We start from the raw sequence: 25694 nt of genomic DNA, 5'->3' as shown, positions 1-25694 counted from the left end.
ATTTCCTGCGAATGAGTTGCAATAATAATAAAAAACAGGCCATACATTTCACTTATAAAAAAGTTGTGTTCCTTTTAATATGGTGGGTAATCGCGGAGGAGATGTTTTGTTTTTTTTCGAAGGGGACGAGGTACGAGGTACGAGACTGTTGGACAAGTATAACGCCACATGTTGTGTTATAGTGTTCATGATTGAATTTTTTTTATTCATAGAAGATTATCGGTAAAATTAGTAAAAAAATTAGGAGGAATTATCTTTGTTCCTATAAACTATCAATTTGACTAAAAAAGAGTATATAATTACCACAATTACATGTTTTGTCCCTTTTTGTTAACCTAACTCGTGAAAATACTTAAATACCCTCGCTCAATTTTAAAAATAACATAAATTCCCTCAACTTATAAAAAAAAAAAAAAAAAAGGAAAATGGGTGCTACCGGAGGGTGGCCTGTGCCAGGCCCATAGAGAAGCTAGGGTGGCCACGAGCCACCCCAGAGGTGGCCGGACCCACCTCTGGAGGCGTGCCATGCCACCCCCTTTTCTTTTTCCTTTTTTTTTAAAAAAAATATATATATATATATATTAGTTTTAATATTTTTATTAATAAATTTAAACCAAATTAATAAACCAATTTTTTTTTTTAATCAATTGAGGGCATTTTTATCTTTTAATCAAAATTAACGTCCAAAATCGGCATATTCCATCCATGTTAACGGGTTTGACCGGTAGAAGTGGGCAAAATGTGTAAAGTTGGTAGTTTGATGCTCTTTTTTTGTCGAGTTGGTAATTCATGAAGGCATTACGCATTTTTTGGTAGTTTATGGAGAAAAAATATAATTACCCCAAAAAATTATTACGGGTATAATGGATAAATTTCACATCATCTTAGTATTTACTTCTTAGTAAAAGATTTAGTATATCTAATATTTTTTTCATTAGTAAAAGTGGGTTTTGGTTATTCATTTTGCCTAAAATTTTACGTAAATCATTTAGAGTACTCTTAGTTGATCATCAAATTTTACTAGTCAAAATAGCTAAAAATTATTTTTCTTTATTTTAGCCATCCATTTTTTTAAAGCACTACAAGTAGCTTCATTATTTTAACTATCAACTATCACTATTTCATTTAAATAATCTTTTTTTTAAAAAAAAAAAAAAAAAAAATTAAGATTGTGTATGATGCATGAAAGATAAATAATTAAAAAAATAAGGAAATATTGAAGTGACGTCGTTCTTAGGCTTAGTTGTCGATGCTAACGTGGCCAAATGGTGACTTAGCAGAACAGAGTTAACAAAATTGGATGGAAAATGGACGAAATGACCCAATTCAAAAACGCGAAAAAATTAAGAATTAAATGTTTAAAATTAAAAAGTTAAGGACCATTTTCAAATAGCGCATCGACTCAAGAATTTATTATACATTTATCTAAATAAAAATTATGAATTTAAATTTATTTCATTTTACTCAGTATTGTATTATCATTATTATCACAAGCACAAAAGGAAAGTGACTTTTAATTTAGCTCCTCATTTCTAAAGTAAGTCATCCTTTTTTTTTTTCTTTTTTTTTCTTTCTTTATAGATAAAGTAAGTCATTCTTTCTATAAAGTAAGTCATCCTTTAATATTATTCAAAAAGAAAAGAAAAGAGTCATCCTTTAATAGATACATTGAGTCATCCGGTGCTCATTATGCGCATCTTGCATGTGTGGTAGAGATTCTAGGGAGTGTGAAAATCCACGGATATTCCACAAAATAATTCTTGTTGCACCAATGTTCCACTGATATTTCAAAGATTATGGTCCCATCATCGATTTGTCCCCTTTTTTTTTTTTTCTTAATCTATTATAGCCTATTAGACTAATTAATGTTATCTCATCATCTTTCATTTCGCAAAGCTTATCATGGAGAGGTCTTTTTGACTAAAACTACTCTACATAACCTATAGAGGGACGGGGTGATGAATACAATTATTTTCTCCATTGTAAATCATGATGATTTGAGTACAAAATATATGAAAAGAGTTAGGAATATACATGCGGGTGAATATTAACTGTCTGCATTCATTGTTCATAACTATCTGCTATCTATTATCCGCACATACAGATACGGTTAGTAACACTCATTATCTACATATGCATAAGAGAATTTTGTTTTTAGGGTAAGTAGACGCAGTTATTAACCGCATCCATATACTCTTTACATAATATATTTTCAAATATATTGCATTTAATAATTTTCCAAAATAACATCATTTTAGATTATATATAAGTTATGTTTACATTGTTTTAAGTTATTTCTTAACAGTGCACTCATCGCCAAAGCCTAGAGCCATCATCTTCTTCCGCTCACCTCTCATCTCAAATTCTCTCATATCTCGTACTCTCAAATTGTCAAATCTCACTCTCTCATATTGGGTAAGGTGTATCGTTGTGTCCAAAACAATTATTTGGCGTTTGACTGTTTGGCCATTGTTTGATTTGTAATAGAGAAATAGAAACATATAAAAACCTGCATTATCGGTGCATGTACTGCATCTAATAATGTCATAATGTGTACTCTCTTCAATAAAATGAATAACTAAATTTACCCTTAATGACTTTTAATGATTAATTAAGTTGATAGTTTGCAAGGAAAAAAAACAAAGTCTAATTCTTGAAAGCTTTTTGAAGCATGCATGATATTTAATTTGACATTGATGCAGGGCGGAGCCGACCTTTCCAACTTAGAGGCCAAACTCAAAAAATATAAAAAAAATTAAATTAAATTTGAGGGGTCAAAATTAAAAATAAAAAAATAAATTAGAGGTATAATTTATTTTTCTTTCAGATTTTTTTTTTTTTTTTTTTTTTTTTTTTATTTTTTTATTTTTTTGAGGAGAACCTTAGGGCTTGGAGTGGGGGAGGCCCCCAAGCTCCTTAATGGCTCCGCCACTGCATTGATCGTTTAGATTTTAGAACTAAAAGTGTAATAACCCTGACCTTCTTATGGGGGTAGAATGGTTCAATATTGCTATTTATGAGAATGGGTCACTGAGCGAATTTTCTTTCTTATTACAAAAACACAAAAAAAGGATTTGATATTTTAAATATTAAACACTTGAGTTTATATAATACTTTATTATACTTATTAAATACACACTTTTATATTTTATTAAATACCCGCTTTCATATTCTATTGAATACCCGTTTTTGTATTTTATTAAATGCTTACTTTTACATTTAAAAAAAAAAGATATATATTGAATGCATCTTTTACACTAATACTTTATATTAATATTTAGTACCTAAATTTTTGTCTCGCATGTAAAACCCTAAAACCCTAACACCCATCAAGTGAGAAAACTTTAACCCTATAAATACACCTCAAAACCGTCACTCCCTTCCCTCACCTCAAAGAATTCTACCAGCCGCTTCTTCCACTGCAGACAAAGGTAACCTCTCTTGTTTCCTTTCTTTTCTTTTCTTTCTTATGTATAAACAACACATTAATTCCTTTTTGTTTTGTGTCCTTCCTTTCTTTTGGCTTAGGCGCTTAGCCGTAATCCCTTCTATGTCTTTATTTGTCTTCTTTTTTTATTCTCTACTTCCTTGCTGTATCGACTAGATTGCTTTTCTTTGTCTCTTTTCGGTTAGTGACTTGTTTTGTTGCTTTGATGTTTTCTTTTTACCTATGATGGCCGAGTCCTATATAGGAGGGATATTTATTACATTTTTGGGATAATTGTATCGCTGACTCTGTGGTATGCCATAATTATTTTTCATTCCTTATGATTTAAAAAGTTCATGGGAGGTCCTTGTGGTTAGCAATAACTACAAATCGATCCCTGGAGTCAAATTCCGTTAAAAATTTGAAAAATGTTAGATTTACAACACCAATACAATAACTGTACAACAACCCTTCACACGAGGGTGAGTCCCACACACTGGGGTCCACCCTCATGTGAGGGGTTGTTGTGTAGTTGTTGTGATGGTGTAGTACAAGAATCAAATCCCTAAAAATTTTAACAGATTCCATTAAATACCACGTCAGCACCACATGTCGCCAATAAAATGGCGACACGTGTCCATCTTAATAAAAAAAATATAAATTTATTAAAAAAAAAAAAAAAACTTATTTTTTTAAAAAAAAAAACAAAAAAAATGAAGCCAAGGGGTGGCTGGGCCACCTCTGGCTTCCATTTTTTCTTTTTTCTTCTTCTTTTTGTTTTTTTTTTTTTTAAAAAAAATGTGTATATTTAATTATTTTTTAATAAATTTATATTTTTTTTATTATGATGGACACGTGTCGCTATTTTATTGGCGACACGTGACGCTTACGTGACATTTTTTCGGAATCTGTTAAAAATTTTAACAGAATTTGACTCCAGGGTTCGATTTGTAATTATTGCTAATCACAATGCCCTTCCATGAACTTTTTAAATTATAAAAAACGAAAAATAATTATGATCATACCACATAGACCGGCGTTACAATTATCCCTACATTTTTCTTTTTCTTTTTTATTACAGCACCTTTGAACCGGCCCCCATTTTCACTTTTGTTTCTGACTGTAGCAGGAACCACATGCCTTGTACTCCTTGTTCTCTGGGTTCTTTTATTTATTATTATTATCTTTGGTGTACAATCAGAAGAGGACAAGGATCTATCCTCTCATGTTTCCCTTTGTTCTTTTTAAAAGTGTACCGTATGGGTCTCTATGCCCTGTTGCCTAATTTTTTTTTTCTTTTATTTCCTTGTTTTCCTTTTGGTTTAGTCACAAGACATAGTTAATTTAGTCCATTTTTATTTGTTTCCCCCCTCTTGCTGCCTGTTGGATTGTCTAATTTTTTTTTTTTTTTTTTTTTGAGTAATGTTACACATCATCTCTTTGTCCTTTTTTTGTCCTCCCAAAATTGATGTGGCTCTTAAAATCACCATTGTATCAAAATCCAATGGTGATCTATCATAAATCCAATGGTAATTTAAAGAGCCACATCAATTTAGGGGTGACAAAAAAAGGATAAGGGGATGATGTGTAACATTACTCAATTTTTTTTTCTTTTTCTTCTCTCCTAATCGTAATTAGTCTTTACGTGCCATATTTCTAGAATCCTAGTAAATTTTAACAATTTTAAATGTGTTCCACATAGAAACAAAATAAATAAATAAATAAAATAAAATTTAATTCAAGTGTTTCGAAAGTAAGTAAATTGCTTAAAAATCAGGAGCCTTTTTAATAAATTATTTTGAATAGATGTATAGTTATGTGATACTTGAATTTATCAATTTATATGACTATGATAAATATATATATATATTTCTTATGACATTTGCCCTTATTGAGTCCTACCTCAAATAATAAAAATATGTTACTCCTTATTTAATGGTTTGATTATTATTCAACTAATGTCGTTAAATGTACCTTGGAAATCCATTCTCGATGGGTTAGCAAACCAAACAGTAGTGTCAATATGTTGCCCAATGTCAAGTTGTAGTATTAATTTGTTGGAACTTGTGCTCAGGTGACTAGCTAGTTGTCAAGGAATTTGCCTTAGTTGCATTTAGAGAAGTAAGTGGATCATCTACCCTTTCTAAAATTATTTTATAGCATATTATTTTATCCATTGATTCTAGCATATTTACAAATAATTGTTCTCGTTATGTGTTTCAAATTTATATTGATGCATGAATGACTGTTTTAAAAATAATTTTGAGATGAAAGTTGTTGGTATAAATGTTATTCTTGAAATCAGCAGTTTTAAGAGAAGCTTTAGTTATAAAGGATTTTCTAATTATAGTAGATTGCTTAGTTGGTTCTTGAGACGGAAAGTTACGGCCTTTTTGAAATTAATGAGAAAACAAGAGTAAAAACCCTCTCATACGTTGCCTAAAGAGTTATCAAGCATAGTGAAAGGAATAAGAATAAATTATGAGAATGATAAAGATTTTTATAAATGAGGCACATGTGTAGAGGAGACTATTATTTTGGCCCCCTAGAGATGTTCACAGAGATTTACAGAGTTTAAGTTCGGTACCGTTGCTTGGATGGAAGCACAACCGCTGAAGGACTCTGAGAAGACGGTAATCCATCCCTATGTCATGCTAAGTGCACTTTGATTAATTAACTGACGGGGCAGGCCTGTAGCCACAGTTTACCTGCCTGGAGTCGCATTGACCGCGCAACCATAGTACACAAGGCGTAATAGTGTACATGGGCCCTATTATGAGAAATCAATTTTACACATATATGAATAATTATATGTTTCAAATGAAAGAATATGTTTTAACTTGGTTTTATTGAGGATTGTTTAATTAACGATATGAGAAAGGAATTTAGGAAGGATTTTCAAGAAATTCAATTTTTGAAAAAGGGGTTTTAAAGAAGAAGGTTTATATTGCTTAAATAGTGATGTGTTAATTGTACCTTGAAATGTTATAGAAAATAAATTGTTTTAAGTAAAGGGTTTTAAAGAAAATGAATTTCACCCAACCATTTTCTGGTTGGGGATTTACTTACTGAGCCTTTCGGCTCATTCAATTTTACTTTTTGTTTTCAGGTGATCAAGAGTTCAGTCTAGGAGGCCGAAATAGGGGCAAGATTAATTGTTAAGTCTATTTAATTAGCTGCATACTATTTTTCTTATAATGAGTACATTGGCACGATTTCAGGACGGCGACTTTTTAATAAAGAATAATAGTTAGATTTTTTGTTTACAATAAAACTTTTCCGCATTATAAAGTTTAAAAATTGATTTTTTTTTTTTTTATTTTTTTTTTTATCATGCATTTAGTATCGCATGTAACAATTGCTCTGATAAACCTTTGTAATCTTTGCGCCTCTGAAAGAGAAAATTGACGATCCTACCATTTTCTGGGCCGGGGTTGTTACAAAAAGTTTCAAAAGAAGTTTACAAATTTGAGAAAGTACTCCGGTTGGCGTACTAAATTATATATATATATATATATATATATATATATATATATATATATATATATATATATATATATATATATATATATATATATATATATATATATATATAAACTCATTCTTTTCAAAATAAAATTTTATTGACAATATATGTATTATATATATATAAACTCATTCTTTTCAAAATAAAATTTTATTGACAATATATGTTATGTTACATTTGCTTATGCATAAAGATTATTATTTAAAAAAAAAAAATTAAAATTGATAAAATACTATCAAAGATCAATAATGTCAATAAAAAAATTAAATGAATTAACCATATTATCAATTGAAAATGAGATGTTATAAAACTTAATTAGTATTTTTGCATCCCAAAAAGCAAGAATAATTATTTTAAAATAAAAAATATAATCTAAATGTTAAAATAAAATTATTTTATTAACATTGAAATACAAAAAGACTTTTCTTAAATTTGCTACATTAGATCTCAAAATCTATCGAGCCGACCGTTATTCCAATAAACAATTTATTGTTCAAATTTTAACATTAATAAACATTTTCCAATAATCGTTTTTTATGAGTTAAAAACTGTTGTTTCAATAGTCATTTTTTAACAATTATAAACTGTTATTTCAACCGTCATAAAACTGATCATATAATTCTATAAAATGATGATTTCAAAATTTTGAATTACAACTTTTCTCCTCTTATGCAATTACGCATTTCTTGTTCATGATAGTGTTCGAAATAACAGTATTATCTTGGTCTTGGACTATGTTAGACCAACTGTTGATACCAAAACCCAATAATTGTCTCAAGATTGCCTTCCAGGGAGGAGCCTACAAGAAAATTAGAGGGTTAGAAGTGTGTTCATTGAAGAGATTTGGTGAAGCCACTCAGATACCCAAGTTAGAAAGGGTGAGGTAAAAGGGTAATTAGGTAGAATGAGGCTAAGGGTTGAATAACATACTTTTGGGGCTCCTTATACAAGCTAACGCCCTTTAGGGTTTAGGGGGAATTCCTCCCAAAAGTCCGTTTTTGATGTGGAAATTCTCCTCTTCAATCTGTTAGAGAGGTCAATCGACATGTAGTGGCGGAGTCAGGAATTTATCTTTAGGAGGGCTTATATATATATTATATTTTTTTTTTCTCTTCATGTACTATGTTTTTACTAAACATAATCTAAAATAAAAATGAAGTAATTTATAACATAATATGTGTATAACAAAACAATTAGCACGGTCAATTTTGTAATTTTTTCCCCCTTTATTCTTTAACACACGCAAAAAGAAAATTTCCACCCAACTTCATATTTTTCACCCATTTTTCCAAGTCCAAGTCCTAGTCCTCACCAACAAGACGAGCCTTATATAGTTATATGCATACAATTCAAACCAAGACCAAGCCAGAGAATGGAAAGAAGTCTTTAGCCTCTGTTCCTACCCAATTCCCATTACAATTTACAATCTCAAGTTTTGGTAAGAAAAAAATATTGCTTATAAAGAAAAAAAAACAATGGTAAAAATTGTTCCTATTTAGCTCCCTTCTTTCTGAACTCTAATAAAAAAACAGAATTTACATTATAATTTATGGAGACAATTCTGGAATCCAGGTGAGGATTCCACTCTCAAACTAGACTTTCAAAAAGAGAGAGATAGCAGGGACAACAAAAACCACATGTAGGGCCGTAGGGACTGGATAAGGATCTTCAACAATTATTAATTTGCCCAAATTTGAAAGAATTCGGACAAGTGATTGTGAGAGACTACTTATGAGACCCACCTGACCGGATTAGTTATTCACATTAAAATCTCCCTCATACAAACACATAGGACTCAATTTTCTTTTAGATTGTGTACTCACACTCTTTCATATTTACAAGGATCTTCTCCATTCCAAATACTATTAATTTCGTGATCCAGATTTAAGGATGATGCATTTAACGGTATACATAATTTCACATTATTTAATTTTTTTAAAAAGACGTGTCAACATTAACTTCATGTACATTGTTAGATATACAAATTTTAAATCTTGATTATCAAATGGATACTCTTAATTTCATTTGAATAGTAAGGCCTAAGTTTGTATGACTTTATATTATGAAATTATGAATGGCCATCGGGAGTGTAACACCCTAGCTTTTGTAACAAAGCATGTAAGTGGAAATATCTAGATTTACCATGTGAAGCTACTACTATTACCTTATATGATGCAATGAAAAAGAAAAAACTGTAATAAATTTATGCTTTATTTTTGGAAAAAATACAATTTAGCCCTTCAAACTACCAGTCATTCTCTAGATAGCCCTCTGAACTATCAAGGCTTGAACTTCAGCCTCTCAAACTACCAAAACTTTTGAAAAAAATGTCATTTTGGCGAAATACCTCTGCCACGTGTCATTTTTTAATTAAAAATTCAAAAAAAAAAGTTAAAAAAAACTAAAATTTTATATCTTTTTTTTTTTTTTTTTTTTTTTAAAAAAAAGATAGGTGTTTGTGGTGACGTTATTTTCCAACCGCGATCCGATCTTCCTGACACCTCTCCGGTCACCGTCCGTTTGCAATGCTGTGATAATCGATTTTATAGCCCGGCTCGGTGAGTTTCGGTTCGCAATCATCAACTCGGCGAGTTCAAGCTCTCCCTGCTCTGGAAAATATCATTTACCTGAGAGAAAAACTTGTGATCCTTGAACCCCAGGTAGCTATTGGCCAACGTTTTGAACGCCAAAAAATCACAAAGAGAAAAATGGATATGAACATCGACAAACAAGCTCACGGCCGTTGATTTATCTGTCAGAAACCGATCGAGGTCTTCCACAACGAGAATAAGCTTGCTCGTCGTTTGTAACAAAACAAAATTTAGATTGGAATCGTTCATAATCTTCGAAAGATCAATATCATGGACATCAAATGATAGGAAATTAGCCATGTCCTCATTCGGAGAAGCGGGGACGAGTTCGTCGAGCTACAGGCGTGCATCGTGCCCAATGAAAATGCTGGAAAGAAGCAGTATGTCATTTGGTCGATCGCAATATTTTTTTTTTTTTTAAAAAAAAAAAAAGCAAAATTTTAGTTTTTTTTTAGTTTTTAGTTTTTTTTTTAATTATTAGTTTTTAATTGAAAAATGATACGTGGCAAGGGTACTATGGACATATTTCGTAAAAAATTGGTATTTTTCAAAGGTTTTGATAGTTTAGGGGGCCAAAGTGAGTCTAAGCCTTTGTAGTTTGGAGGAATATCTGAAGAATGATTAGTAGTTTGAAGGGTTAAATTGTATTTTTCCCTTTCTTTTTTATATCATAAACTCATCAAAAAAATATACCAAAACTCCAATTTCATAACGTAAGGTCATTACCAAATTAAGCCTTATTGTTTATACATTGGGGAAACTTTACAAATCTCTAATGAACTTTCACTCGTTTAAAATTATCTCCCTAAAGTTAAAAAATCTCAATGTACTTCTAATTTTATGCAATGTTCCCTATGTTAGAGTTTGGCGTTAAATCAGACAACAAAAAGGTTGAAATGACCTTTATACCCCTGAAAATTTTAAAAAATTTCAAATTTACACTTAATTTCAAATTAAAAATTAAAAGAACTTAGATATTTTTTATTATTACTATTAAATAAAACAAAAAAACAAAAAATAAGGGCATTTTCATCATTTTTAAGGCATCTGTTAGGATTTAATGTCAAACCCTAACGGAGGAGAGACATTGCATCAAATTAAAAGTTCAATGATTAAAATTGAGAGTTTTTTTTTTTTAACTTTAGGAGGTATTTTCAAAACAAATTTCTGTTAATTATTAAGAGTAATGTTATATGCAAGATATATATTAAAACAAAAAATTGGCACTCATATAATAAATCATAAATGGTTAGTTTGGATTAAACTTTCTGGATCATGACGGAATAAGGAAGACGTGCTGTAAATAAATAAAGAAAAAAGAGTTGCGGGCGTCGTAGGAGTTCATTCTACTATAATAGGAGAAAAATAATGCTATTTATAAGATTTTTTTTTTCTTTAAAAATGATATAATTTTAAAATAATTATTTAATCAAAATTCGATAATAATTCTTTGATTGAATAATGGCACTACACCTGATGCCTACAAATAATGTGGTTCCCGTGCTAACACTTGCGACCCCACAAACGAGGCAAGAATATTATGGGCGGGCAGGAATATGATTTTTTTTAAACTAAATATAAATGTGGAAGGAGAGAAAAACGTGTTCTTTCTTTCAAGCTTTATTGGTTAACGTGTTTTTTCTTTTCTTTTTAAAAAGTGATTTCACTTGACATAAAAAGTGTAAAGCCAGAAATTTTCTTCAAATTAGTAAAAACATATATTTTTTAATAATTATATTTAAAAAGCGCGTAAAAAAAATTATGTGTTTTTTATATGATAAAGAGCACATGTTAATTTTATAAATTAGATTAAATGAAAATTTTCTAACTCAATTTAAAGGGAATTCATGTAAAAAAAAATAGTTTTAAATATTTTGTGTTTTAAATTGTTTATTAATATTTTTATTTTGAAAAGAAAAAAACTAAAGGTAAAGAAAATAGCTTTAATAATACGGAGCAAAAATAAGTATACATTTTATAATCAGTTATTAATTTCTCATTTTACATTTTTTAAAGAAAAGTAGATAGAGGTTATGACTTCATACAATTAAGGCCGTCGTGGGTCTACTGGGCATGGGGAGAAGAATTTTTTTTTTTTTTTTTTAATAAAAAAATCAAGGGCTATAACTGTATTTTTACACCTAACTAACCCGTATAATTGACAATTGTGACGGTAGTGTATGGTGGATAACTTTTAACAAATTTTGCAAACTCGATATGAACTTAAATTTGAAATTAATTATTAAATTAGAATTAAGGGTGCGACTCGTTCAATTAAATGGAGAGTAGTGCTATCAGACACACTTTCATCTCATCATAGACAGGCTTTTGTGCCTACGTAATGAGATACAAATATTTGAGAAGTTTCATAATTTCATTTTATTTTATTTTTATTTTTTTAAACATGGGCACAAAAGTTTACTAACGGTGAGATGAAAGTGTCTCTGATAGCGGTACTCATTAAATGAGTTAGGTGATAATTACATTTTATAGAATATATATTTATATTTTGACACAATTTGAACTTAAATTCGATAAAAAAAAAATTAAAAGATTATTATTGATTCATTGAAAGGTGGGATTAGAGTTGACCCTCTCTCTAAACGATCAGAATTAGGCACGTTAACACGAGTAGCCACCCATGATATATATTGGGTTAGGCTGGCTTCCGAGTTCCCTGATTCCATAGCAATCTGAAATCCTACGTGAAATTAAATATATGCCACCGGATTTCCTTTTCAGGACCCAAAACCCCGTAATATTTTCATTCACTTTCCCTTTCCTCATTCTTCAACCAACCAAAGGAAGATGTGAACAACGCAGTTCTTCAAACATCTTTGAACGCTAACTCAACCACCCATAGTACAACACCTGTACATCCTCTAGTTCACTCAGCTCAATTCTGTTTTCATGGCAGAAAGACTCATAATTTTCTGGGTTTTACTGGTTTTCTCCATTTATCCTGCAAAGTCTCAGCTTGACGAACTATTCTTTAAGGGTTTCAAAGGTGGCGCAGCCAGCAACATAAGCTTAAACGGCGCTTCAGAGATCGAAGACAATGGCATACTTCGGTTAACAAACGTGACGCAGCGAGTACTGGGCCACGCGTTTTACTCGCGTCCAATCCAGTTCAAGAACTCCACCGATGGCAAAGCTTTGTCCTTCTCCACTACCTTCGCTTTCGCCACATGCCCTCAGTATGCTTCTCTTGGCGGCCATGGCTTTGCCTTCACAATCTCTCGCGAGAAAGGGCTTCCTGGGGCTCTACCCAACCAGTACCTCGGCCTACTCAACGCCAGCGACGTCGGCAACTCCTCTAACCACATGTTTGCTGTGGAATTTGACACCGTCCTGGACTTGGAGCTCGGCGACATCAACGGCAACCATGTTGGCATTGACATCAATAGCTTAGTGTCAAAAAAATCTGTTCCGGCCGCGTATTTTGATGACAATAATTCCAAGCATGATCTTGATTTGAAGAGTGGTCAGGTAATTCAGGCATGGATAGAATATGATTCGCCAAGTAATCGGTTGGACGTAAAGCTTTCCCCTTCATCTGTTAAACCAATTTCTACACTTTTGTCCTTTGAAGTGGACCTCTCACCAATTCTTCAAGAATCCATGTACGTTGGGTTCTCTGCTTCAACGGGTTTGCTCGCCAGCTCGCACTATATCATGGGCTGGAGCTTTAAGATGAATGGAGAGGCTAAATCTCTCCATCTAGACGAACTCCCTTCACTCCCAGGTTCTAAAGAATATCACAGAGTCCTAAAAATCGGTGTTTCAGTTTCAGGCTCTGTGGTTATAATTTTGTTAATTGGCTTGTCTTTTTACATGGTTAGAAAAATCAAGAACTCTGATGTGGTTGAGCCCTGGGAGCTTGATGTGGGTCCGCACAGATATTCTCACGAAGAGCTCAAGAAAGCAACACGGGGTTTCAGAGACGAAGAGCTTCTTGGGTTTGGTGGGTTCGGTCAAGTTTATAAAGGAACTCTGCCAAATTCGAACACCCAAGTCGCGGTTAAGCGAATTTCGAATGAATCAAAACAGGGTTTGCGAGAATTCGCGTCGGAGATTGGCAGTATTGGTCGTCTTCGTCATAGAAATTTGGTTCAGTTGTTTGGATGGTGTCGGCAGCGAGGCGATCTGTTGCTTGTTTATGATTTTATGCCTAATGGTAGTTTGGACAAGTACCTGTTTGATGAGCCTAAAACCATTCTGAGCTGGGAGCAAAGGTTCAAGATCATCAATGGTGTGGCTTCAGGGCTTTTGTATTTACATGAAGAGTGGGAACAGACTGTGATTCACAGAGACATCAAGGCAGCGAATGTTTTGTTAGATTCTGAGCTAAATGGACGGCTTGGTGACTTTGGTCTTGCTAAGCTATGCAATCACGGCTCCAATCCAAGCACTACCAGGGTGGTGGGCACGCTGGGGTATCTAGCGCCGGAGCTCACACGCACAGGTAAGTCTACAACCAGCTCAGATGTTTTTGCATTTGGTGCTTTGTTGCTTGAAGTGTTATGCGGTAGAAGACCCATTGAGCCTAAAGCATTGCCTGAGGAGCTCATATTGGTGGAATGGGCGTGGGAGAAGTGGAGAGCAGGTTCAGTTCTTGAAGTTGTAGACGCAAGGTTGGGCGGTGAGTTCGATAAGGTTGAAGCCGTTGTGGTGCTCAAACTAGGCTTGATGTGTTCCAACAATGCACCCAAGGCACGCCCCACCATGAGGCAGGTGGTGCGGTACTTGGAAGGGAAGGTGCCCCTGCCTGAGGCAGTGGAAGCCCCAGATGCATATGACGGGAAAAAAGGAGACTGTGGGTATTACCTTCATTCTTATCCAACATCATCAGCCGGCGGCGATGATAGGGATGCTGATATTGAATCTGGTTATTCCAACTCACTTCTTTCATTGCCTCGATAGCCATTATTATGTTAAATAAATTTGTTGTGATGTAAATAGATTAATAATCATCGTTTTAGTTTTTCGTCAGGGTGTCAATATCATAAAAGAGTCTTAGGGATGATGATTTTTTTTGTGTGGTTTCTGGTATTCCATTCCCGAAGAGAAGTGAAACAGAGAAGATGGTATTTTTTTTTTTTTTTTTATGGTATTGACTATTGAGTATGAATTTTGTTGACCAAGATACATGAAAGCTATTAGGTTGAAAAAGTTTGGTGAGATTCAACATTAAAATACAAAGAAGAGTAATTAAATAAGGTTTGACCAACCTATATAAAAAAATAATAATAAAATAAGGTTTGATCAAGAGCTCCACCCAGAGCTTAAAATTGTTGGCAGCAGCCACTTCATTTCACTTTTCTACTTAGCACTGAGCGGTAAGGAGGAGAAGAGGCATCAAATATCAATTGGTTCAAAGAATTAATCAAAAGTGCCAACTCCAGGTTTTCAACGTGCAAACTGCCAACTTACAAACCTGTCTAGAAAGCCCTATTCCTATGGACAAGGATCCGAATGCTATTCCTATGGTCTTGTCCCCCAATCTCAAGTTGCGAGTCTTCGGATCTTTTTAGTATTAAAAATAGTACATGTTATCGGTTAAAAAAAAAAAAAAGCATTATCCTTACTTATAAGAAAATAATTTTTTTTTAAGTCACATTATCCTACGTTAACTCTACACCAAAACACATAAAATGTGAAACCTATGCAAATGAGTGTCATATACATCACATCTATATCACATGATTCCAATATTTCCAAAACATCCTTCCCGACAACTGTCAATATTACATCCATACAAACAAAAAAACCGTTGCTATTGGCTATTGCCCCCAGAAAATTATTCAAGGGGTCCATTCACTTTTTTCTTTTTCTTGTCAAATCGCTTTCTATGATTTAAAAGTTATCAAATTACTCTTTAAAGTTTGCTCCTCAACCAAATATCTTTTTCTGTCTTCCTCAAGCTACGCCGTATCCAATTAGAAAAAAAAAAAAAAAAAAAAAAGGGACACGTGTTCAAACCACGCTGCGTGTGTCACTTGAGTAGACCAGCAAATGAAAATTGTTGTAACAGCATAAACCATAGACCTAATTATACCAGGCAATTAATATCTTAAGGGCATCCAAGTTCATTAATGAGGAAAATATATTGAAGTTTCTCTCTTCTTTTTTCTTTTCTTTTTTTTTTTTTTTTTTTTTAGCCTATGAACTATTAAGTGTGACATTTAAATACATCAAATTACTAACTTTTATCAAAAAAGCATCTTCATCAACAGCAGACATTAAAAATGGACCAAAAAAATGGTCATATATGTTGCACGTGGCTACTTTCCTATCTTTCTTTCTTTCTTTATTTTTTTTTTTTTTTAAATACCTTCTTTTTTTCTCTCTTAACAATCAAAATAAAAAATCTTTTTTTAAAAAAAAAAAACAAAAAAAAAAAAGAAATTAAAGGATGGTCGAATCACCCACACACTCTATAAAGTGATCAAAATACAAAGTCACCTCCAAAAATAAGAAATGGGGGTGGCCAAACCATCCCCACAGACCGTAGGGGTGGTTTAACCACCTCAAAAAGCTTATTGAGAGTGGTTTGGCTACCATGTTGTTCAGATTTACCCCTTTTTTCTATTAACTTTTTAATAATTATAAAGGGGCAATTTTGGTTTTTTAATGCTCAAAAGTTAGGATATTTAGAAAGAATTTTAATGTCTAACACTACCGGATGAGCTTTTCTATCAAACAATAGGAGTTTAACGTATCCAATTGTTGCACATGGTAGTTCAAAGCGCATATGAAAAAGGAGCGGTAGTTTGGGAGTATATTTTCTCCTTGGTTAATATAAATTTATTATTTTTGTCTGCCCTATATCCCAAGCAGTGCCTTTCTTTCTTTCTTCTTCATCCTCTTTATAATTTTTGATATCTCAGGGCTATGTTTTCCAAGTCAATGAAATAAATTAATCTCTTAAAGGGCATCCAAGTTAATTAATATAAAATTTCTTCGGCTGCCCTATATCCCAAGCAGTGTCTTTCCTCCTCCTCCTCCTCCTCCCCCCTCTTCCTAATCAATATAAAAAGTGTCATGCAGTGTCTTAATCAGTTGGTGTCATAATCTTAGAGATTAAATGCGGAAAAAAATGTACAAAATATTTAAAACATGATAACCTGCTGCTTGTAGATTTTGACCATGTGAAATTAACATGCAAGCGAGAGGCCAGCCACCGGCCAACTTCATGAGACATGTGAAATCCAAGGCTCTTTATGGCCTCATTTTCACAATTTAAGTAAAAAGCATCCCTTGAAAATTTCAAATGTTTGGGATCAATGAATGGAGCAATCGAAATTCCTCCGACATGCTTTTCGCTGCTGATAAGTAATGTGAGAGAAATTATGTAGGACCTATATGGCCAAATAGGTGACAAACAACTTAAAAATTATTTAGACAGACGAATTTCATATAAATTCTCTCACAAGATCCCAATTCAATTTGACATACCTCTGCCATAATGGCAGCTCTCTAATATTTGGCAATGACCATGTGAAACAAAACCTTGATCTTGGAAGCCAATGAATTATTTGAATGTAACACTGTTCAAAACTGATCATCTCCTCAAATCTCAATAGACTCTATATCCCTCAATTCTTGAACTAAACATGTTCATGTGATTGTCTGCTTCCACTGTCCTATTTCTCAGCTATACCTTCTTCTTCTTCTTTTTTTCTTTTCTTCTTTTAATTTTTTTAATATATATATATATATATATATATATAAAAGGAAGCTCAGTCACAGCCTGAGAATTGAGTGTGTGTATATATATATATATATATATTTTACTCAACTAAGAAACAAGGCTATGTTCAGTCGCGGTTTCTAAGAATCATTTTTTCTTTTCAAAACCGAAAGCACATTTTACTCAAAGATCTCACAGACAATTCACTTTTCAAAATACAAAACACAACACACTTTAAAAAAACAAAACATGACACTTTCAGAAAAAATTTCATACCTTCTTATTGGAATATTTAGAGTAATCATGTGCTTAACTTTTCAAGTGTAAGAACTGACTTATTATTTTATTAAAAAAAAATTAAAAAGAAAGGTGGTCGCATGGCCACCCCCAACGGAGAAGGGTGGTCACGCAGCCACCTCTGTTGGACAAGAGTGGCCACAACAGCTATACCAACAGAACAGGGGTGGCCACATAACCATCTCAACTGGTCCTCCGTTGAGAGTGGCCACACGACCCCTAAATTTTTTTTATTTTTTTATTTATAAGTATGGTGTTTTATCAAAATAAACACATTTAATATTTGTTTATTTGAAAATACAAACCGGACCATTTTTATTAAATGGACCCACAAAACATATTTTCTCAAATGTTGACCTCATCAAAAACACTTCTCAAAAATAAAAATCAAAATCAAAACCATTAACAAACATATGATGAGTTTTGGAGAAGAAACTACAAGGCAATTGACTTTTTTCATTGATAATTTAAATCCAGTTCAAGGCACTGCAATGACAAGGGACAAGCCAAAAAGAACATGAGTTGTGAGAGAGATGTGATGACCTTTCATAGTTATGGCTCTCGATAGAGATGATCGACTTCATACTTGAACCAACTAGGCAGGGATAGAAGGATGGCTTGAATGATTTACAAGTTAATTAACTTTGGAAGAGATGAGATGTACAAGAGCATCTTGAACTATACAACCATATGATTCTAATTATCAGTTACTAGCCTATCTCTAACATGATAACTATCTACCTGTGCTTTGAGGCAAAACAGGCATGCGCATTTACCTAATAATCTTCGATGCTAGATCATCCTGCAGCAGGTAACAATTCATCAGCATGGACTCCACATATAAAAATGGAGTCTGTTGGATCCTGTTCTAATGGCACACCATATTTTCTTCAACATTTTCCTCACTATCTTTCTCCCTATTAAAAATCTCATGGTCATCAAACCCTGCAAATTGATCAAAAAAACATATTAACTTAAGAACCTTTAATAACGATTACACATCCAAGTAACTCAAACTACCTGTATCCAAGTCTTCAGCTTCATCGTTTGAAGATCCTAAAAGCATTGTATTAGCGGAAGGTGGAACAACTGACATCCAATCTATGCTCCCATAATCATCCACACAGACATCCTTCCCCATGATCCAGTCTTCAACAACATTAATGCCATCAAATGATATAGGATCAATAGAATCCTGTTCTTTATTCTTACCAACCCTGTAGAAAATTAGATAGCAAAAGAATAAGATTTCACCCCCTCATAAATGTAAACCACCATTTACATATATCTAGAATGTCCATTGGTTGCTACTCACAGTTGTCTCAGTCGCAAGTTGTACTGAACAAAGACAAGGTCGCTAAGGCGTTGACGCTCTAGGTAGTTACTTGTGTCATGTCTTTGCTCAAAAGGAATATGATTCCGTCTACCTCCAAGCAAACTGCAAGTTTGACTGAGAACACGGATGGCCAGACGAGCCAAATTTGGGCAACCTCCTCCATATGTTGACCACCACTCAGCTAAACAAATAGCATGGGTCAGAAAAAGATGAATATGAGCTCAAAGGGCAAAACAAGTAAACAGAAATTAATGATGAAAAATGAAATTACGCCTATGAATTACATGGAAGATGCAAAGGGCAAGTATTTGACCCATGCATGATAGGTGAAAGTTTCGACCTCTGCAAATGCTTGGGGCTTTCCCAAATTTTTTAGTGCAATGGTTAAAGTGATTTAATGATCTACAGGGAGTGTTTGCTTACAAATGCTTCCAGATGGTCATGTATGCTATGCTATATGTATAAGCAAGATTTTCATTCCAACTCTGCAGGCTTGCTCTATGCACTCTCAAAGCTTGATGGAAAGCTTCTTTTCACACTATTAGGATTTTTAAAGAATGCTAGTATATTAGCTGAGACAAAGTCATGACAACGCATCTGAAGGGGAAACAAAAGAATCCAATCTAGTAGAATGGAACCTCACCAGGAAGCAGAGTGTCTCTAGCTCTAATTGCCATCTTCCTCCCAAAATCTCCAATAGCATTCTTGTATGAGTTCATCTCCTTGATGATTTTATCTTGAACTTCCACATCAGGAACCAATCTCTCTATGCAATCAAACATCCCTGACATGATCTCTTTGGGAATGGCCCCTTTAACACTATAGAAGAACTTTGGGTTGAGGTAGAAGCCAGCAGCATGAAGAGGAAGTTGCTGCTGTTGTTCCCACCTGTGATCTATAATCTTCCAGTAGACCATATAATCCTCCCTATTAAGAAGTTCTTTCTTGATTGTTTCTTTTGCATAATACATTCCTGCATAAACGTACCCCATGGCAGGCCTCTTCTCGCTACCAGCTCTTCTCAAAACTCTCAAGAGAGGATTTGTTAAGTGGACTACCAGAATGCAGGAGGACCAAAATGACTGACTAGTTACAAGATCTAACATACCCAGTCCCTCAGTTTTCTTTGAATATGGGCAGTCCAGCCACTCCTGTGAAGTAACCATGGCCTGCAAATTGTGTTTCAGATCGACCATTCGTTTCAATGTTGTAAAGTTTGTAGCAGACCTAGTGAACCCCCGTTCTACAATATCATTGCCAAAAGTATACCTTCTCACCATATTCAAAATCACACTATGATTGTAGATAAATTTCGTGATAGATCTAGCCTGTTCAATCACCGCATTTATCCACTCAAGATTTCCGATATCCTCAAGTATAAAATCTATGCAACGAGCTGCACAAGACGTCCAGTACAGAGTAGGGAAAGTATCAGTCAACCTCCTGCCTGCAATACTATATTGCTCTTCCCCATTAGTAATTACTTGCAGCACATTTCTCACACCAACTTCTTCCACCACTTGCTTAAACAATTCATGCAAAGCATCTGATGAATTTAAAATGTCAGATGCATCCACAGATTTCAAAAAAAAGGTTCCTTGAGGACAATGCGTCAAAAAACATAGCAAAGTTCTACCCGTTTCTGTGCACCATTGTTCAACTAAAACAGAACAGCCCGTGCTCGCCAACGCTGCATCATACTTGGCAGTTTCATTCTTCAGTTCCTCAACTGACTTCTTCAAAATCCAGCCCCGGAGATCATGATATGAGGGTGGCAGAACCCCAGAGCCTCCAGAAGCAATCGCATCAATCATTGGTTGAAAAAAGACTGAGTTCACAGCATCTAGAGGTGCCCCTATATCATACAAAAATCGTCCTATTGCCATCTGAACACGATTGTTCACCCTTTTTGAACACAATGCAATACTACTAGTATCAGCTCCAGCATCCTCATTTGCAGCATTTTCCAAAGCTTTCTTACCTCTCCTCCTCTTCCTCCTCTCCCCACTCCTATTACTAGTCCCTTCCCCATTCACTAACAAATTCGGATTCGGTTCAAGTGTATCCGAAACTCCAACCAACTGGAGACCCGTACTTGCATCACATTGATCATCAAGAGCACCCATCTCAATAGAAATCGGGTCCACACTCGCAATGGTTTCCTCAATTTTTTGCTTCCTCCTCTTCCTCACCACAACCCCAGCTATACTCTGTTGCATGAAGACCCGAACATCCTCTGGAACACTAAGACAAGCGGAGGCATTACCCTTATGACCTGCGAGATGTTCCTTAATCCTATGAATCCCACCACCCTTAAACATTTTGAAACAATATATACATTTGAGATGCTTTCTTTCCCCAATCATAAACATTTGACAATGCCTCCATGCTGGGTCGTATTTTTGGGATGTTACAGGAACTGGCTCCAAACCCGAAATCATTTAAGCAACCTTATTACCTACTGTGGAAAATTGCTGAAAGTTACTACCCAAAAAGCAAAGAAAATGCATGATACACCCAAAAGCTTCCTACCAAAAAAAAAGAAGATAAAATGCAATATATTGAACTTAATTCGTAAAACAAAACATAAAAACCAGACACACACGCACGCACACAGACACAGCAACAACAACAATAAAAACAAAAACAACAACAACAAAGGCCAAGAGAGCGAGAAAGAGAGGGAGCTTACTTTTTTGGGCTCTTTGGCAGGCTTTGAAGAGAGGGAGAGAGAACCGAGTTAATCGTCGATGTGGGTATATAAACCGCTGATGATAACCGGACGAACCGGTTAGGGCAACCTCACCCGGTTGAGTTTACTTTAAAGTTAGTTCGGTCTGACCGGCTGATTCGGTTAAAAACTGCGGTCAAATATTTGGACCGGTCCGAAGCGAGGATAAACCGAGACTCCCGGTTACCTATCCAACCTAGACCGCCCACCGGCCGGCGACTCGGGTGAACCGGAGATTTTTTGCAACTTGGGTCTGGCTTTTTTATTCCTCTATAAAACGAAAAATCCGAACTTCTTGTTGGTTATCGCAAAATTTTGGTACTTGGAAGAATGAGGGACAGGAAAACGACTTTCGTGAGAAACAAACAGAGGGTTAGATGTTAGGAACATAAAAGGGTTTGATTTTTTGCGAGATTGAATAATATTATGGCAAAGAGGGAATTTGCTTTATTGAGGCTAAAGATACAATTTTGTTACAGCTAGATTTAGTTTAACTGTGATCAAAGATTGATTCTTTGTAGTAAAGGGTTCCATTCTCTTGGAGCTAACCTAAATATGATGATTTCATGAAAGAACTGCGAAGAATTTTTGGTACTGTCTTGAAAATGTGCTAGTTTCTGTAGAATTAGATCCCTGGATTACTGGGTTGATCTTGAATTTCTTTTATTATTTATTATTTTTCTACATTTATGGACTTTTTACATTCACTTCCTGAGCTAACATGCCGGTCTAGCTTTTCAGAACAATATGGTGCCTGAATTGGCAATTTCTCTATAATGCTTCTAATCTGCACCGGAAGATGTGCGAGAGTTTGCGAGCTGAATGAGTTCTGGGTTGATTATTGACACTATTTGATACTGTTGAATTAGAAAAACTACATGAATAAAAATCATTTAGAACTTTGGAATTGAAAAACCTCCTTAGTATTCTGAGATTGGCTCTAAATAGGAGTTTTTATTTCTCTGCTGCTTGGAAAAATTATCTTTTTGCCCTCGTTTCCTATTCCATTTCATCTTTTGATCATCTTGGAGGTGGTAACAGCCTTCAATTAGCACTGATTTTAAATGATTTCGTGTTCCTTCATGGTTGATTTGACAATATATTTTGTTTTGTTTTTAATTGAATGCTGTGTAATGCAGAAAATATGATTATGATTTTCCTTGACATCCTTGTAAATAGATGCATAAGATTACAAGTTACAATGAACTTTGGTTCTCTTTTGGATTTTTGCCACATGCAGAGGGGCAGCGGAGTTACAGGGTACTTGTGAAAGCTGTGCATGCCATGTATCTTAATTTTCCATCGATCATAATATTAGAATCCCATGTAGTACTCCGTTATTCGACATGAGAGGTGCCCGGCAAATGACATGCAATGGACATATGTTCTTGCAGTCTCCGTGGCAAAAGAAGGGGCCCTTGCAATGGAGAGGTCAGGAAGTGACGGGCGAGACCAAAAAAAGAAAAAAAAAATCATAACTCCAGTGGGGGTGCGCAAAGAGAATGGCGTGTGGAGGAGGCGCATGAGATCCACGCATGGACGGAGAGGCACGTGGGATACACGTATGGGAGAGGATGGGTGTGGGGGGCAGAGAGGAAAGAGAGCTGCATATCAGGCTTGCAAAATAAAGAAAAAAATGAGAAAAGAGGGAGGCGAAAGGGATGGGGGGAGGAGGCGGAGCTCCTCCTTCTCAGGCATTAGGGAGGTGGGGAGGACTCTCACTTGGAGAGGCATTAATGTTAAATTGCTTTATGGCATTAAAATTATATTTTTTAATCATCTTGTGTGCTTTCACCACACTGTTTGCTTCAACAAATAAGTAACTAATGTTGAGCTCTTCCTGACCCTGTACATTTTCTTATTAAGTCATTGTGAATTAGAGATTTACTTCTTTAATCCTTTTCATAGATTGATGAAATTAATCCTCAAAGCAGATTATTGTATCTCTCTCTCTCTGTGTGCGCAATGGATAATGAGACTTCTATATATCAATCATTATTATCCAAAGAAAAGGAGTAAGCAATTGAAAGCACCGATAATTCCTTCCACTTGGTCATCCCTTTTTAGCACATGATTCTTTTCTCTATGTCATAAAAGGATTTATTTGGATATAAATATAAGTGCTTGATAAAGCTCTTTTAAAAAAAAAAAATTACAAATGAGAAAGGATTTTCTATCAGAATTGTTAAAGATATTCTTGGATTTGTCAACCTACATAAGCGTGGGTGCTATTTTGCAATTACATAGGTTAACGTTTTAATGTACATAGCAAACCATTTTTACTCATGTAGTTGCTTGTGGTGGCGGAAAAGAAGGAAGCCTCTCCCTATTAGGGTCGCTTTCTCTCACACGCACAGGACGAACATTCAGTTCTACATCCAAGAATCTTGAAGAAAAAAGAATGGCAACTTCCTCACTTCCCATCTTCCTCTGTATTCTCTACTCCCTCTTCTTCACAGGTTCATAATTCTTCTTACTCACAACTTCCTCTGCTTCATTTGTGTAACTTATAGCAGTTGAAAACTTACATTATCGCTTCGTGATTTCTGTTTGCAGATAGGGTTCAACTCATAGTGGTGAACAACTGCAAGGAAAGCATATGGCCTGGAGTTCTTGGCACTGCAGGCCAGCCGACCCCCAAAGACGGCGGCTTTCGTCTCTATAGCGGTGAGCAAGTATTCCTTGAAGTCGCCGATCGAGGGATGGTCTGGAAGACTATGGGGCAGACAAGGCTGCTGCTTTAATGAACAACCCAGCAAAAGATCATGCCAAACTGGGGACTGCGCAGGGCTCTTGCATTGCCAAGGCATTGGCGGAGTCCCCCCGGCCACGTTAGTTGAAATGACATTTGGAACCTCCAAATCTGCCTTGCACTACTATGATGCGAGCTTGGTTGATGGGTTTAACCTTCCTGTGTCAATGGTTCCAGTACGCGGCGGTGTCAGGTGTGGGGTGGCGGCATGTGAGGCTGACTTGAATGTTTGCTGCCCATCCGCCTTGGAGGTAAAGCGGGAAGGGAAGGTGGTCGGGTGCAAGAGCGCTTGTTTGGCCGCAAAATCAGATAGGTATTGTTGTACCGGAGAGTTTGCCAATCCAAAAAGTTGCAAGCCAACGGTGTTTAACCATCTTTTCAAGGCCATTTGCCCCCGAGCTTATAGTTATGCATACGATGATTCTACAGGGCTTAAGACATGCATGGCTTCTCGGTATGTCATCACGTTTTGCCCTCCTAATTAATGGATGATTTAAGCAGATGAATCAAAAAGGTGTCTATGTTTTACTGTTGTTCATATCAGTGATGTCTACTGGACTTGTAGTCCTTTGGTTCAACATTTTCTTTGTTGTGGGTAATTGCAGAGTGTGAGTTCATTTCATACATATGGAAGTTAAGTTGTCTCCTAATCTTAACAAATAGAGTAATGCCCTACTCTTTACACCCATACATGACATTTTAAGTGGCTTCTTTTTTTAAGCAATGACACTACAATAACACTACATAGTTCTCCCTAAAAGACGAGCACAATTTACAGTTGCCTTGCATAAGTATTGACAGGTGTAAAAGTCCATATGCAAATTTCGACATCTAATCCACATATTTTAGCAAAAAACAGAATTAGGGTCTTGAATATAACCCAGATAGATCTGGATTGGGATCCCTGAGGTGCCTGAACGCGCAGGGCACCTGGGTCACCTCTCTCATTCGTTGCCCGAATTTCTTAGGATTCCAGTGCCATTGCTTGAAGCACAAAATATCCCTCACAAGAGGATTTTAGTGAGCCGAGTCTAAACATCAATAAGCAGGTTTAACTAATGTGTTACAGAAGTAAATATTTCACATAAACCACTATCTCAAAATCGATTGGCCTCCTTCCACCCAACCCACCAGCCAGTGGAAACACAAAGGCTTAGCCAATGCATAACTAGCAACATATTAAACAGCACTGAAGTTACAGATCAATGATTCTTAAGCATGACTCAGCCATATATATGAGTGGGGGAAAAGCTCTTAAAATAAAAGAAAATAATCAAATTCCATACATAGAAATATTTCTGGACTCTCCTAAACACAAAGGCTCTCTCCACCTGGTAACAT

General features: G+C 35.0%; 2 protein-coding genes and 1 pseudogene across 5 annotated transcripts; 2 read left to right on the top strand and 1 right to left on the bottom strand.

Moving 5' to 3' along the window:
- Nucleotides 1-12254: 12254 nt before the first annotated feature.
- On the top strand, nucleotides 12255-14514 carry LOC133863718 (L-type lectin-domain containing receptor kinase S.4-like). Its single transcript, XM_062299778.1, has one exon. The coding sequence runs from the start codon at nucleotides 12455-12457 to the stop codon at nucleotides 14465-14467; it is 2013 nt and encodes a 670-aa protein (XP_062155762.1). The 5' UTR covers nucleotides 12255-12454; the 3' UTR covers nucleotides 14468-14514.
- Nucleotides 14515-17970: 3456 nt separating this feature from the next.
- LOC133863716 (uncharacterized) lies at nucleotides 17971-21593 on the bottom strand. Of its 4 annotated transcripts, none has more exons than XM_062299776.1 (5): nucleotides 21563-21593; nucleotides 19514-21328; nucleotides 18850-19051; nucleotides 18555-18751; nucleotides 17971-18479 (listed from the first exon to the last, which is right to left on the bottom strand). In XM_062299776.1, the coding sequence occupies exons 2-5, from the start codon at nucleotides 21309-21311 to the stop codon at nucleotides 18403-18405; spliced, it is 2274 nt and encodes a 757-aa protein (XP_062155760.1). In that variant the 5' UTR covers nucleotides 21312-21328; nucleotides 21563-21593; the 3' UTR covers nucleotides 17971-18402. The 4 variants fall into 4 exon arrangements, with proteins under 4 accessions (XP_062155760.1, XP_062155759.1, XP_062155761.1 ...); XM_062299775.1 differs by having other exon boundaries at nucleotides 19514-21331; nucleotides 21563-21592; XM_062299777.1 differs by lacking the exon at nucleotides 21563-21593 and having other exon boundaries at nucleotides 19514-20416; nucleotides 20507-21348.
- Nucleotides 21594-23911: 2318 nt separating this feature from the next.
- Nucleotides 23912-24954, top strand: LOC133863719 (thaumatin-like protein; annotated as a pseudogene).
- The last annotated feature ends 740 nt before the right edge of the window (nucleotides 24955-25694 follow it).

The sequence above is a fragment of the Alnus glutinosa genome, chromosome 3 (assembly GCF_958979055.1).
Source record: "Alnus glutinosa chromosome 3, dhAlnGlut1.1, whole genome shotgun sequence".
Classification (NCBI taxonomy): Eukaryota; Viridiplantae; Streptophyta; class Magnoliopsida; order Fagales; family Betulaceae; genus Alnus; species Alnus glutinosa.
Note: the sequence above shows the minus strand (reverse complement) of the source record. Positions and strands in the feature narration are given on the sequence as shown.